Source organism: Oryx dammah, unplaced genomic scaffold (genome assembly GCF_014754425.2).
Source record: "Oryx dammah isolate SB20612 unplaced genomic scaffold, SCBI_Odam_1.1 HiC_scaffold_2, whole genome shotgun sequence".
Lineage (NCBI taxonomy): Eukaryota > Metazoa > Chordata > Mammalia > Artiodactyla > Bovidae > Oryx > Oryx dammah.
Window position 1 is genome coordinate 12259396 of NW_024070186.1, and position 16023 is coordinate 12275418.

At 43.9% G+C, this 16023-nt stretch overlaps 1 protein-coding gene across 4 annotated transcripts in view; it reads right to left on the bottom strand.

The window, feature by feature from the left end:
- The window catches only part of ADARB1 (adenosine deaminase RNA specific B1), a 112131-nt gene that overhangs the window by 10303 nt on the left and 85805 nt on the right, over nt 1–16023 (bottom strand). For 2 of the 4 annotated variants that reach the window (XM_040264948.1, XM_040264939.1), the window contains exons 8-9: nt 15147–15315; nt 8487–8668 (exon numbers count right to left, since the gene is read on the bottom strand). In XM_040264948.1, the coding sequence (XP_040120882.1) occupies nt 8487–8668; nt 15147–15315 (351 nt within the window). Of the gene's footprint in view, nt 1–7878; nt 8002–8486; nt 8669–15146; nt 15316–16023 lie in introns of all 4 variants that reach the window. The other 2 variants (XR_005725283.1, XR_005725284.1) reach the window with 2 other exon arrangements.

Below are 16023 nucleotides of genomic sequence, written 5' to 3' on the forward strand. Positions count from 1 at the left end.
GGACAGGGAAGCCTGGTGTGCTACAGTTCATGGGGTTACAAAGAGTCAGATACGACTGAGCGACTGAACAACAGCAATAATAACTAGTGATTCTGGGCATCTCTTCCTGTTGACCATCCATGTCTTCTTTAGAAAAATGTCTATTCAGGATTTCAGCCCATATTTTGTTTTGTTTTGTTTTTTTTTTTAGTACTGAGTTATATGCACTTTTTATACACAATGGATATTAACCTCTGATCAGTTGTATCATTAGCAAATATTTTCTCCCAGTTGGTAGGTTGTCTTTTCATCTTGTTGATGGTTTCCTTTGCTATGCAAAAGCTTTTAAGTTTAATTAGGTCCCATTTGTTTAATTTTGCTTTTATTTCTTTCCTCTTCAGAGACTGATCCAAGAAAATACTGCTATGATCTTTGTCAAAGAGGGTTCCACCTAGGTTCTCTTCTAGGCGTTTTATGGTTTCAGTTCTTACAATTAGGTCTTTAGAAACCATTTTGAGTTTATTTTTGGGTATGGTGTGAGGGTATGTTCTAACTTCACTGATTGCAGGTGGCTGTCCAGCTTTCCTAACACCACTTGCTGAAGAGACTGTCTTTTCTCTATTGTATATTCTTGTTTCCCGCCTCAAAGATTAATTGACTACAGGTGTGTGGGTTAGTTTCAGGGCTCTCTATTCTGTTCCACTGATCTATGCATCTCTTTTTGTGCCAATACAACACTGTTTTGATTAATGTAGCTTTGTTGTATAGTCTGAAGTCAGAAACCATGATTCCTCCAGTTTTATTCTTTTATTCTCAAGATTTCCTTGCCAATTCAGGGTCTTTTGCAGTTCCAGAGAATTTTAAGATTATTTGATCTAGATCTGAAAAATGTCATGGGCATTTTGATAAAGATTGCATTATATCTGTAGCTGTCTTTGGATAGAATGGCCATTTTAATAATATTAATACTCCCAATCCAAGAGCATGGGGTATCTTTCCACTTCTTTGCATCATCCTCAATTTCCTTCATCAATGCTGTATAATTTTCAGGTCTTTCAGATCCTTGGTTAAGTTTATTCCTAGGTAATTTATTCTTTTTGATGCAATTTTAAATGGAATTCTTTTTAAATTTCCTCTTTCGGATACTTTATTATTAGTGTGTGTGCTGTGTGCTAAGTTGCTTCAGTCATGTCCAACTCTTTGTGACCCTATGGACTGGTAGCCTGCCAGGCTCCTCTGTCCATGGGGTTCTCCAGGCAAGAAAACTGGAGTGGGTTGCCATGCCCTCCTCCAGGGGATCTTCTCCACCCAGGGATTGAAACTGCATCTCTGACTTCTCCTGCATTGACAAGTGGGTTCTTTACTACTAGCACCCCCTGGGAAGCCATTATTAGCATACAGAAACAAAAATGATTTCTGTATAGAATCTTGGCTTCTGCAACCTTGCCGAATTCACTTATTAGTTATAATAGTATTTGGGTGGAGACTTTAGGGTTCTCTGTAGAGATTATCAGATCATCTGCAAACAGTGAGTTTTACCTCTTCCCTTCCAACCTAGGTACCTTCTATTTCTTTTTCTTGTCTGACTGCTGTGGCTAAGACTTCCAAAACTGTATTAAATAGAAGTGGCAAGAGTGTTGCCACTTGTCTTCTTTCTGAATTTAATACAAAGCTTTCAGCTTTTCACCATTGAGTATTATATTGGCTGTGGGTTTGTTGTAAATGGCCTTTATGTTGTTAAGCTATGTTCCCTCTATGCTCATTTTAATGAAAGCTTTAATCCTGAATGCATGTTGAATTTTTTCAAATGCTTTTCTTGAGTCTATTGAGAAGATCATATGGTTTTTATCTTTCATTTTGTTAATGTGGTATATATCACACTGGCTGACATGTGAACATTAAACCATCCTTGTGACCCTAAAGTAAATCCATTTCACCATGATACATGACCCTTTTAATGTATTGTTGGATTTGGCTTCTAATATTTTGTTGAGGAATCTTCCATCTATATTCATCAAAGATATTGGCTCAAAGTTTTGTTTCTTTAGAGTATCTTTGGTTTTAGTATCAGGGCAATGGTGGCCTCATAGAATGAGTTTGGGAGTGTTTCATCCTCTTCAGTTTTGGGGAATAGTTTAAGAAGGATACATAGAAGTTCTTCTTTGTATGTTTGGTAGAATTCCCGTCAGGTCTTAAACTTTTGTTTGCTAGTTTTTTTCCTAATTATAAATTCAATTTTGCTTCTAGTGATTGGTCCATTCAAATTGTCTGTTTAATCTTGACTCCGTCTTGCCAGGCTGTATGCTTAGAGAAATTTGTCCATTTCTTCTAAATTGTCCAATGTGTTGGCATATGACTATTCATAGTACTCTTATGATCTTTTGTATTTTTGTGGTATTGTTTGCCATTTCCCCTCTTTCACGTCTTATCTTATTTGGATCCTCTCTTTTTTCTTCTTGATGAGACTGACTAAAAGTTATCAACTTTGTGTGTCTGTACCAAAAAAAAAACCCAAAAAAAACAGCTCTGGCTTTCGTTTATCTTTTCTACTGCTTTTTTAAAACTATGTTTAAATTTCCCTCTCTGATCTTTATTATTTCCTTCCTTCTGACTTTGGGCATTTGTTCTTTTTCTAAATTTTAGATGGCAGCTTAAGTTGTTCACTTGAAATTTTTCTTCTTACCTGAGGAAGGGCTGTATTGCCCTGAATTTGCCTTTGGTACTACTTTTGCTGCATCCATATATTCTGGAAAGTTGTGTCCCATTTTCATTTATATTAAAGTATTTTCTGATTTCCTCTTTGATTTCATCACTGACCCATTGTTTTTTTTTAGCAGCATGTTGTTTAGTGTCCACAGATTTGTTTTCTTTTTGTTTCTCTATCAGTAGTTGATTTCTAGTTTCACACTACTATGGGCAGAAAAAATACCTGATATAATTTCTGCCCTATAAGACTGCTGAAGTTTGTTTTGTGACATAGTATGTAATCTATCCTGGAGAACATTCCATGTGCACTTAAAAGAATGTATGTTCTCCTGGTTTGGGACATAATGTCTTATAGATATCAATCAAGTCCAACTAGTCTAATTTGTAATTTAAGACCACCTTTGCCTTACTGATTTTCTTTCTGATCTGTCCACTGATGTCAGTGGAGTGTTAAAGTCACCTATTATTGTACTGTTGTCAATTTGCTCCTTTACATGTTAGTATTTGCTTTATAAATTTAGCTGCTCCTATATATGTTAACATACTATTGACTGGGTTTTTTTTTGCAGAAACTAATGCCTGTGGCTGGCGATTTGTTATGTAAGTAAACATTGAAACACTCTGGTTAATAACATTCAGGTAACAAAAGGTGTATTAATACATCTCTAGTCAATACGTGGTTAAGGAATGTTACGTCTTCCTCTTGTATTGATTTCCTTTATAACTATATAATGCCATTCTTTGTCTTTGTTAATAGTCTTTGTTTTAAAGTCTACTTTGTTTGATATGAGTATTTCTTTTTTCTTGTTGTTTCTATTTGTATATCTTTTCCCATCCCCTTTCTGTCTGTGTTTTGCCCTGAAGTGAGTCTCTTGTAGGCAGCAATATTGAAGGGTCTGTTTATTATCCAATTAGCCACCCTATATCCTTTAATCAGAGTATTTAGTCCATCAACACTTAAAGTAATTACTGACATGTACGTTTTTATTGCCATTTTGTTACTAGTTTTCCAGTTGTTTTCATAGTTCTTCTATGTTCTGTTCTTCTTTTTGCTTCTCCTGTCATAGTTGGATGATTTTCTTCAGTAGTATGGCTGCAATCCATGGGGTCACAAAAGAGTTGGACACGACTGAGTGACTAAACAAAAGCAATGCTTAGCTATCTTTCTGATTTTTGTGTATCTATTGCAGGTTTTGGACTTGCTGTTACCTTGGGGTTCACATGTGTTGACCCATCATCATATCTACTAGATTTACACTGATAAATCATTTAAGTTCAAACACACTCTGAAAGAGCTACATTCTATACTCTCCTCCCCCACATTTTGTGTTTTTGATATATTTTACATCTTCCATATTTATCCCTTTACTGTTTTATTTTACTGTCAATTATGGTTGAATATTTACTACATCTGATAACAATATAAGTTGTTTTACAAATAGTTAAATCAAGATTATATATACATTAAAATGTTTGTCATTCAGACAGATATTAGGGGTTCACACTAATTTCCAGTTCCTCAGAACTGACAAATGGGTGAAAAACATTAACCAAGTTTGAATAAGGGGAAATGTTCATTTCTTTGTGATTGATCTCTTTTGTTATGAATGGAAATTGTCATCCTCTATGAGTTCCAAGCTGAAAAGCATGTCTGCCATTGGACAGAAATACGGGCATCATGATATAGAACTCTATTCAGTGTCACTTCTTTTCCCATCAATTCGCTGTTAAAAGTTCATGAATATGCACACAAATAATATCGAAACTCACTATCAAATGTATTATTTAAGACAGTAGCATTTTAATCCATAACTTGCTGTGGAAAATATAAATAAATAAGCCTAGTTTTTTCATTTTTTTGTTTTTCTAATCAAATTACAACATTCCTGTACTTTATTTTTCACTGTTTACATAACTAAGTTACTACCTAAGGTAGAAGGCAGCACACCTGCAAAGTCTTCACTATGTTAAGGTCAGAGAATCAATTTCCTATCCCAAAAGACACAACTAATACAGTACAGAGAATTATCACTAAATATTAGCAGCTGCTTTTGTTAAGATGAGCTTTTATGGGGAATACTACAATAATGGAGTAGGAAGGAAACACAATTTCATGTATCTCTATCTGTGAATTCTGTGAAAGCCCCTCAGGTTTTTTTTTTTTTTTTTAACTTATCATTTATTCTTAATACACATACAGGTATCTCTTCTTTATTTTCCCAATTAGGCTGTTACAGAATATAGGGCAGAGTTCCTTGTGCTATACAGTAGGTCCTTGTTGGTTATGCATTTTAAATATAACAGTGTGTATATATGTCCACCCCAAACTCCTTAACTATCCTTTCCCCACACTTGCTCCTTGGTAACCACATGTTCATTCTCAGTCTGTGAGTCTGTTTTGTAAATAAGTTCAATTGTATCATTTCTTTTTGGATTCCACAAAAAGCAGTATTATCTCATTTCTCTTTGTCTGTCTATTCAGCATGACAATCTCTAGGCCCAGCCATGTTGCTGCAAATGGCGTTACTTCATTCTTTTTATGGCTGAGTGACATTCCACCACGTCTTCTTTCTCCATTCATCTGTTGATGGACTTTCAGGCTGCTTCCATACCTTAGCTACTGTGAACAGTGCTGCTGTGAACGTGGCGGGCATATGTGTCTACTTTCCTTTATGGTTTATTGTAGTCATGGTTGCTTTTATATTTTTTTTGGCCATTTAATTACATACTGGATTATTTAAGTGATCATCTTATTCCATATTTGCCTTTCCTAATGGGATTTTCTCTTTCCGATATTTTCTTACTTCTTTTCCATTTAGAGAAAGCCCTTCAATAATTCTTTTAGGGTACATTCAGTACTGCTGGAATTCTAGTTTTTGCTTGTCTGAGAAATTCTTCCTCTCTTCTTCTATTCTAAATTATAATCTTGCTGGGAAGCATATCCTGGGTTGTATGTTCTTCCCTTTCGGCACTGTGAATATCTTGTGCCACTCTTTTCTGGCTGCCCATAGCCTTACCAGGAATCTCATGTAACCGACACCTTGTTTTTCTCTTGTTGCCTTAAGAATTCTTTAGCTTTTGCCATTTTAATGATGTGTTGGTGTGGGTTTGATTGGGTTCATCTTGTTTGGGACTTTCTGTGCTTCCTGTACCTGGATATCTGTTTCCTTCTTTAGGTTTGAAAAGTTTTCAGCCATAGTTTCCTTGCATGCACCTTTTACCCCTCCTTCTCCTTCCAGAACTCCTACAATGTGAATGCTGGCACGTTTGATGTTACCCCAGAGATCCCACATGTTTCACTCATTTCTGTTTTGTCATCTCTCCGTCCACTGCTCTGGCTGGGTGAGTTCCATTACTCTCTCTTCCAGATCATTTCTGTGTTCTTCTGGGTCATTCCATCTATTATCCATGGCTTCTAGAGTGCTATTTAATCTCAGATATTGAATCATCTATTTCTGATTGGGGCTTCATTAAATTTTCCATTTCCTGTGCTTTTGTTCAGGGGGTAGGTGAGCCCCACACGCTCACCCCAACACCTTGCGCTCTTCCTCTGTGTGTTACTGCTTTGTGACACTGTTGGCAGTGAGATTGGCACTGTGGGTCTCAGCCCGTGACCCCAGGCATCCTGGCTGTGACCATGACAGTCAAGCCTCCTGGTCTTCCTCACTGAGTTCTCTCAGTGCACCTGACATCAAGCGGAGCCAGGGAGAGACTCAGACCTGGGGGCCAGTGGAGGAGAGCCAGGCGCCAGAGCTGTCCTGCGCTTGCAGGCGCTGGATTTGAAACTAATCTGAAAAGGAGGAACAAGAGAGTTCAGAAGGATGGGAAAGTGCATCACGTGAGCACCCAAGGCAAAGGTTCACCTCCAGGAAGTTCTTTCTTAAACACACACTTTGCAGGCTGAAATTAAAGTAAAATTCTCATCTTTAACCTCGATGGCATTTTCAAACACAGTCTGCTGATAAACCTTTTAATAAGTCCATCTAGATTTGCTCCAGTTTCCAGGAAACCTCATTCAGTCACCTCAGCCTTTCTCTGTGTGGCATTCAGGTCCGTTTCTCTCACTCCCTTCAGACACTACCGTTCTCTCATGGCTGTTTCTCCTTCCAACATGGAAATGACCTGCGATAAACTATGAGGTGAAAAAGAGCAACAAACAGGGCATGACCTGCCAGGCACACGGCCGTGCACCAGGTGTACACAGCAGGAGGACTGGGAGGGGACAGCCCAGGTGGGCCTGGCCACTCACTGACTGTGGGGGCTCCCTGTGAGCAAGCTGAGGGCGGCGCATGGGGCCCGCTTAAAAGGAGTGTGGCCTCCTGAGTCACTGAGACACCAACACCCTCTCCTCTGGATTTCTCCCGTTGGAATCCTTTTGTCTGTGAAGGTGCCCTGCATGGTGTCTGTGGGCCTCAGGGCAATACCGGTGAGGAAGAAGGAAGAGCAGGTCTTCCTTATCTGTAACTTCACGTTTCTAACAAACATACACGGTGAAACACTATTTTGCAGCATGTGCTCATGGATACAGACGCGCTCTGTACACGGATGACGTGATAAAAGCACGCCTGACTTCATGGGTGAGCAAGCCGGTCAGTGCCCAGGGCCCCTTCAGCAAGTGGTGGAGCTACACACCCAGAGCCACCCACTGGGCACCAGGCAGCGGTGACTCCCGAGTGGCCCCCAGCGCCAAGTGTCTTACATATGATCTTCCAGTGGCTACCAACACTCAAGACAAGCGACAGCTGATCGAATCAAAGCACTCTTGCCCCCCCCACAAAGCACAGACGGAACAAGGAAAACTGTTTGACTCGTGAGAAATTCACACGCTAACACACATCTAAGTGCACCTGCTTCACCTCTACCAGTGTAAGTTCAACAGTAGGGACGCTACAATTTCGACTTACCATCAAATTTTATCAGTCTACTTTTCTCTTTTTTCTCCGGTTTACAGTAGAGAGCTGTGACACGGAATTTGGAGCAACTTTTTCTCCATTCCTGTGTGATCCATGTGCTCTAAGAGACATGCTTTCAAACAAAGCTCCACGTTGCTTTTCTCAGTTAGAGATGGGCTAGTAGCAAGACTACAGACCACGGCAAAACACACACACACCAAGAGGCATTCTAGTTCACGGTTAGGGTTTTAGTTCTAGCTTTAAAAGTAGGTAAAGCGAGATTTCCAAAGGATAAAAATACCTTAACTGTGTCCTTTTAAGTAAAGGTGAACTGACCTCTGAGCCACCAGGGAAGCCCGAACTGAGAAGTTAGGGCCCTTGAATTCAAAAGCTCTTGTTCACTTTACTGCTAGCCACTGACATTCTAGAAGAAAAACAATAAACAACCAGTAACCCAGAGCGCACTAGGCAGGTGCCCATCCCCACTGAGAGAGACACCACTGCCTGCCACAGGCACACAGCCCCACTGCCGCCCTCCTGCAGAGCGCGTCACTGTGGCCGTGACTCCTCCGTGGGCCGGCCCAGCATCATCTCGGGCGTCTGAGGCCTGTGGAGTCTTCATGGCACCTGCAAGCCTCTACAGTGGACGCAGGACTCAGCAGCACGAGTATGGGTGAGAGGAAAGCCCACGGGTGCTGAGTCTGGGCTCTAATTTCCCTGTAAACGGCAAGGTTTTCAACTGGCAATAGAGGGGAACCTCGAGGGACCCACTCAAACGACCCATCCATCGCCTACGCCCCTTGTGAATGGCCCAACACTCCCCGCGCCCCCCCCACCTCAGTGCAACCCCCACTGGTGTGTTACTTGTGAGACCTGCATGCTGCAGTCAGGAAGGGAAGTGGTACTTGCCGCTGAGCAGAGGCTTGTTGAGGGTGTACAGCGGGGGCAGGTCCTCGATGTTGGAGATGCGCTGGTACATGGCCCTGGAGAGGTGGTCCCCGTGGTACAGGCTGCCCAGAATGATGCTGGAGAAGTAAATGGGCTCCACGAAGATGCTGAGCAGGGACCCCTGGATGCCCACCACATTCCACCTGGAGGCAGAGGAAGAGGCCCTCAGCATGGGGTCCCTTTGGCCTGGGCCCTCCATAGCGCCATGCTCACGTGGGCATGCTGTTCATTCCATATAAGTGTTAACCAATTTAAAAGGCAGTTAAATAACTGACTTGGGTTCCCTGGTGGCTCAGCTGGTTAAGAATCTGCCTGAAATGAGGGAGACCTGGGTTAGATCGCTGGGTTGGGAAGACCTGCTGGAGAAGGGAACAGCTATCCACTCCAGTATTCTGGCCTGGAGAATTCCACGGACTGCACAGTCCATGGGGTTGCAAAGAGTCAGACACAACTGAGAGACTTTCACTAAATAACTGACTTAGTTTAAAATTCTAAAGAAAAAAATCTACTTAATTATTTTATGCTGGAACGATCTTTTTCCTCCATGTTTCCCAAGACGACACATTTACCGAAGATTAGTTCTAAAAAGATATCGAGCCACGTTTCTTGTGAGAAAAATCAAAAGAAAAAATAAACCTTTATTTCATTACTTCTAATAAATAAAAAATGGTAGCTCCAGAGAATGGAAACTGGCCTCTTCCTGCTCTCTGGTGGCGGCAGCGACCGTCCAGACCCTGCGTTTGGTGTGGGTGAGGTCGCAGCACCAACCCGCCAGGGTTTTGTCTCAATGCCAACCCCAACACTGCATCACTGCTCTGAGCCCCACAGACAGCAGGAGAGCCGCCCTCCATGGCCTCGGGGGTCCATGTCCCAGCACCCAGGGGGCAAAGCTCACTGGCTCCAGGGGTCTTCTCCCTCACACCCCTTCCCTGAGCCAGCAGCATAGGCATCCCCTGCTCCCTGCGGAGCTCCAGCCCTCAGCCAAGGGTCCCCAGTGCACCCACCTTGGTCTATGCAAAGTCCTTCTCTCTGGGTATAGCCCCCTCAGCTGCCACTGGAGCCCACCAGGTGCCCCCTCTGCTGAACCCCTGCAGATCTTACCATCTGTCCCCTACCTTCTCCCATCAACAGGCTCTAAGCGGGAGGGATTCATCTGTTTAGCATACTAAAACATCCCAGCATTCAGGGACCTGGCCTCACAGCTCAGTGTGCGCTGACTGGACAAATCCTCGGCTCCCCCCACCCCCTAAGAAGGAAATTAGAGCACAGGTTTTCTCCTATCTAGCAAGGAACAGTAGGGAAGGATTCAGTGCGCACAAAACCCACAGGGAGCCCTTTCTTATGTAAATCAGTCCTGTCAGGGGGTTTAGGCCCCATTAAGCTGAATTCAGCCTCCTGGGGCAAACTTGAAAACCCTGCTCTTGCAGAAACTCATACGAGTTACAAGTCATTAATTTTGAACACATCCTTCGCAGGCAAATCCTAGGCCCCAATTGCTCCACGGAGGCCCTCGTAGGAAGTGGTCCACCTACTCGGCTCAGCTCCCCTGGGCGAGCTTCACAGGGAACACGGAGGCGCCTACTTTACCAGCAGCAAACACGCGTGGGATGTGTGCCGTACAAGCCCACCACCTCCAGCAAACCCCTGTGAAAACTGGCTGTCCCCGTGACCCCGCAGCCTCCCCACAGCAGGGGGGCTCACAGCCGAATCCCCCGGCCCCCTCTGTGTCTGGGGGAGGGGGAAGAGGCGGTGGTGGGGGACAGGGCTCTGCATGGTCGCGCGCACTGCTGCCCTCAGGCAGGTGGTCTCTGCTTTCTCCCCAGCTCTGCGCGGAGCACAGGCTGTGCTACCCCCTCCCATGGCCCAGTCAACAGAATTCACCCAAAGGTGAGAGCCCCCGGGACCCCTCACCGCCACCCCCCACTGTGGTCTCACCCGAAGCCTGCCCACTGCCCTGATTGATCCCTCTGGAACCAGAACTGTCTGTGGGAGGCAGCCCTGCCCCCTTTGAGACCCAGGCCAGTCTACCAGACCCTGCTCATGGTGACCACGTGACTGCCAGAGGCAGGGGCAGCCCTCCAGGGGCACCAAAGATCAGAGGGTGGGAGCTCAGCCCCACCCCCACTTCCGGGGTTGAGTGAATCACCAAAAACCAAGGATTCAATCATCTGCGTGGAGATCCCAGAGGACAGGGCTGGGAGTGTCCTCCACCCAGGCCCTGCTGCCTTAACCACTCAGCGAGACTTTTCCACTTGAGTGTCAAGTGCTATGAAAAATGATGAGATATTGATTGAAGTTATAGATTTGGAAGAAAATCAAGCATTGTTGGTTTCGTTCTTTTACAAGTGGTTGACCGTTGTAATTAATCTCCAATTAAAATAAATGAATTTATATATAAAAAAGAAATAATGTTGGATTTAGCAGTATGGGGATGTTTTAGATTAGAGGACAGCCTGTCATTTTGTTTCCCTTCCTGGCTTGGTCTAGGGATACAGGATGAGCTGGGGCCCTTTCCCACATTCCTGATCTGCAGAAATGACTGTGTAAGAAGAGGATACCTCCCCAGAATTCAGAGAACTCACTCAAGGGTCTCCTGCAACAGCTGCATCCTCTTCCTCTGCAGCCGCCTCTCTGATTTTCTCCAATTTATTTAATTCTTGGGAGTGAATACGTGACTGGTTTACTTTTTCTTAATGTTTGGAATTCCATTCAAATTTCTTATACATGCTTGAGTCAATTTTAGGAACATACACGTTTCTACAAAGCTTTTATGTCATCTCAGCTTTAATGGTGTCTGTAACTCTCACTGCAGCCATCTGCGCACGTGTCCATTCCTACTAGATCCTGACACCCTTTCCTCCTCCCCTGACTTGGCTGCACCCTGTGTCTTGGTCAGACTTCCAGAGGTCTGCCAATTTTATCACTTTTCAAAGCAGCACTCTGGGTTTCTGACTGTTCACTGCTCATCGCTGCTGCATCAAGTACTAACGTCTGCTCTGTGTCCTTCCCTCCCTTCTGCGAATTTGGACTTGCTCTCTTGTTCTCAGCTGTGGTGTTTTATGTCATTCACTTACGACCATCTCCTAACTTCCCCTGCAATTTCTTCTGTGAGTTGCTGAGGCTTGATGGACACACAGTGCCCTTCCTGAGGTTAGAGCACAGAATTTGGGGAGTCCTGGCATGTAAACACCCTCCTCGGTTGGGAAGATCCCCTGGAGAAGGAAATGGCAACCCACTCCAGTATTCTTGCCTGGAGAATACCATGGACAGAGGAGCCTGGAAGGCTACAGTCCACGGAGTTGCAAAGAGTCAGATATGACTTAGCAACTAAACAACAACAAAACCCCCACCCCAGCCCTCTAGTCTCCTCCCGCCTTGCTCCAGGCCTTCCTCCTGCCCCTCCTGCTCTGCCCCATCCCCGGCCACCACTGACCTGCTTCTGTCACTTTCTAGAAATCTACAGCAATGGAATCACACGGTAAGCACTCCTTTGCTTCCTGGCATGCTGCGCGGTTCTTCTTTGATGTGTCCACATACCAGGGACTGAACATTACAGCTTATTCTGTCCCTTGCCTGAGCAGTGCCCCGAGGCACAGATACTCCCATTTAACCCTGTTTAAAGACTGACAGCCATTCGAGCTGCTCCCAGATGTGGAGAAGCCGCTTCAATCACTCCAGTGTGAGTCTGCATGGACAATGCTCCCATTTCTCTCCGGAAACAGGAGTAAAGTGGAGGGAACACACGCCAGAGATGCCTTTAACATCTAAGACACGGGTGAGCCGTCTTCACAGTTGGCTGCAGTGTCTGTTCCCAGCCTGGGAGGATGACGCCCCAGGGCCTGGGGTCCCCACCGTACCAGACAGGGCTCTAACCCTGGAGTGAAGAATGTGCCCTCATAGCTCTCTGTACATCCCTGTGATTAACGAGCTTCTCATGTGCTAATCTGACATCTTTTTTGGTGAAGTGTCCATTAAAATATTTTGCCCATTTTAAAAACTGCTTTTCCCCCCTGTTGGTTTTAGAAGTCTTTGTATAGTGTGGATCTAGGTCCTTTATCAAATGTAAGCTGTGTAAATATTTTCTTCCAGTTGGTGACTTTATTTCTCATTCTTTTAACAGTCTTTCAGAGAAGCAATTTTTAATTTGATGATGGCTAACACCATTTTTTTGCTCTCAAGGAGCGTGCTTTTGGTGTTGCATCTAAGACATAACCCATCCCAGTGGCCAAGATTTTCTCTTTTCTTCTAAAACTTTTATGCATTTAGGTCTGTGACACATTTTCAGTATATGACACATTTTTGTATATGGTGCAAAATATGAAGTTCACTTGTGTTTTTACATAGGGATGTTCAGTTGTGCCAGCATCATTTGTTAAAAACACTAGTTCTTTCTCTACTGAACTGGCTTTGAACCTTGATCAAAAATCAGCTGTGACCAACAATGAACTTGTGGAACTTGAAGTTTAAAACACAACACTGTTTACATTCAGCTCAGTTCAGTCGCTCAGTTGTGTCCGACTCTGCAACCCCATGAATCGCAGCACCCCAGGCCTCCCTGTCCATCACCAACTCCTGGAGTTCACTCAGACTCACATCCATTGAGTCAGTGATGCCATCCAGCCATCTCATCCTCTGTCGTCCCCTTCTCCTCCTGCCCCCAATCCCTTCCAGCATCAGAGTCTTTTCCAATGAGTCAACTCTTCGCATGAGGTGGCCAAAGTACTGGAGTTTCAGCTTCAGCATCATTCCCTCCAAAGAAATTGCAGGACTGATCTCCTTCAGAATGGACTGGTTGGATCTCCTTGCAGTCCAAGGGACTCTCAAGAGTCTTCTCCAACACCATAGTTCAAAAGCATCAATTCTTTGCAGCTCAGCTTTCTTCAGAGTCCAACTGTCACATCCATACATGACCACTGGAAAAACCATAGCCTTGACTAGATGGACCTTTGTTGGCAAAGTAATATCTCTGCTTTTCAATATGCTATCTAGGTTGGTCATAACTTTTCTTCCAAGGAGTAAGCGTCTTTTAATTTCATGGCTGCAGTCACCATCTGCAGTGATTTTGGAGCCCCCAAAAATAAAGTCTGACACTGTTTCCCCATCTATTTGCCATGAAGTGATGGGACCAGATGCCATGATCTTCGTTTTCTGAATGTCCAATATACTAAGGGAGATCAGTGGAGAAATAACTCCAGAAAGAATGAAAGGATGGAGCCAAAGCAAAAACAATACCCAGCTGTGGATGTGACTGGTGATAGAAGCAACATCTGATGCTGTAAAGAGCAATATTGCATAGGAACCTGGAATGTCAGGTCCATGAATCAAGGCAAATTAGAAGTGGTCAAACAGGAGATGGCAAGAGTGAACGTCAACATCCTAGGAATCAGTGAACTAAAATGGACTGGAATGGGTGAATTTAACTCAGATAACCATTATATCTACTACTGTGGGCAAGAATCCCTTAGAAGAAATGGAGTAGCCATCATGGTCAACAAAAGAGTCTGAAATGCAGTACTTGGATGCAATCTCAAAAACGACAGAATGATCTCTGCTCGTTTCCAAGGCAAACTATTCAATGTCACGGTAATCCAAGTCTATGCCCCAATCAATAACACTGAAGAAGCTGAAGTTGAACGGTTCTATGAATACCTACAAGACCTTTTAGAACTAACACCCAAAAAAGATGTCCTTTTCATTCTAGGGGACTGGAATGCAAAAGTAGGAAGTCAAGAAACACCTGTTTACATTAACACCTCCCAAAACTAAGTACAGGTACAAATCTGACAAAAATACAAGACCTATACAAGGAAAACTATAAAACTGACAAAAAAATCAAAGAATTAAGTAAATAGAGAGATAGCACATGTTCATGGAGTGGAAGACTCGATTCTTTCCAACATGAGCTACAGACTCAGCACAAACCCGTCAAGACTCTAGCACAGTATTCTGCAGATGCTGACAAACTGATTCCAAAGTTTACATTAAGGGCCAGAAGGCCTGAAGAGCCCACACAACACAGGAGAACAAAGCTGGAGGACTGACTATCCGACCTCAAGACCTACTATGAAGCTACAGTAACTGATCTTGTGATTTATCAGAAAGTGCAGTTGGTCACTCAGATGATCAGAAATATATTTTTCTTATATATGTCTGGTCATCTTCTCGGGTTCCTGGCTCACAGCTCCCAGGCCCTGGGAACTTTCTAAGTGATTAACCATAAGGGGTCTATGCTAATGAGGTGGACTGTGTCACCCACCTGAGGATGGGGGCTGGCTGGCTGTGGAGCCAAATACTGATTACATACTGTGGGAACTTTCAGCCCCACCCTCTTGACCTCCCAGTAGGGAAGAGCGGCTGGAGGTTGAGTTCTCATACCAACAACCATGATTTTAATCAATGGTGCCTTTGTAGTGAAGCCTCTTACCCAAAAGGACCTGGCTCCAGAGCCTCTGTCCACAGAGACCCCACCTCTCCTCTCAAGGTGGCCCTGAAGCACCTTTTAAAACCTGAGTCCTTCAGTGAATCTGTGGGACACATGCCCAGGTGTCCCTGGAAACACCCCGGGGCACCTGGGCGTGCAGGGGTGGGGGCGGGCCCAGGCGCGTGTCCGAGGGGACTTACCTGGCCATCTTGTCGCTGCAGGACATGGTGAGCAGCCGCTCCCCCTGCAGCACCCCGTCCCACGTCTGGACGCTGGCATTGGAGCGAACAGGGATGGTCCCCTCACCAGACTCTATCTTCGTCCGCAGCTGTCCACGGGCTTTTCGGTTCGGATGTCTGTCTGCTGGCTCTAAGACAGAGACACAAGGTCCTCTTGAGAGGGTCTGCCGGTCGACCACCTATTTAACTCACCAGAAAGCATGTCTAACAACACTCTATCAATTCAAAATACGGTTCACACACACGTGTGCATGTGTTCATTCTACATGCACCTAAGACATGTGCGTACGATGCAGGCGCAAGAAATTGGACAGGAGGATACAATACAAACCAAATTCACAAAAGTGGTTTCCCTGGTGGTTGGGAGAAAAGAAGGCCTCCACTTCAACCAAACGATGTATTTCCAGGATTAGAAACTAGCGGAAGCAGACAGAACACAAGGCTGACATTTGCTAATTCTAGGTGATGGATATTAGAGTATTTGCTATATTTCTCAACTGCATACTTAAATTTTCAAAAATAAATCTATAGGGATGTGGAAATAAATCCATAGGAAACATTCACAAACACCCAGAAGTTTTTTATATGAATACAGTGATTTAAATGTTATTTTTTATGTTTTAAAAATATTTGGCAATTTCTACAGTGTATATTTGTTGCTTTAAAAAAAATTTTTTATAATTTTGTCTTTTCTTTTTAAAAATTCTTAGGTACCTATTTATTTATCTGTGCTGGGTCTTCTTTGTGGAACGCAGGATCTTAGATCTTGGCAGCAGCATGCGGGATCTTAAATTGCAGCATATAGGATCTAGTTCCCTGACCAGGATAGAACCCAGGC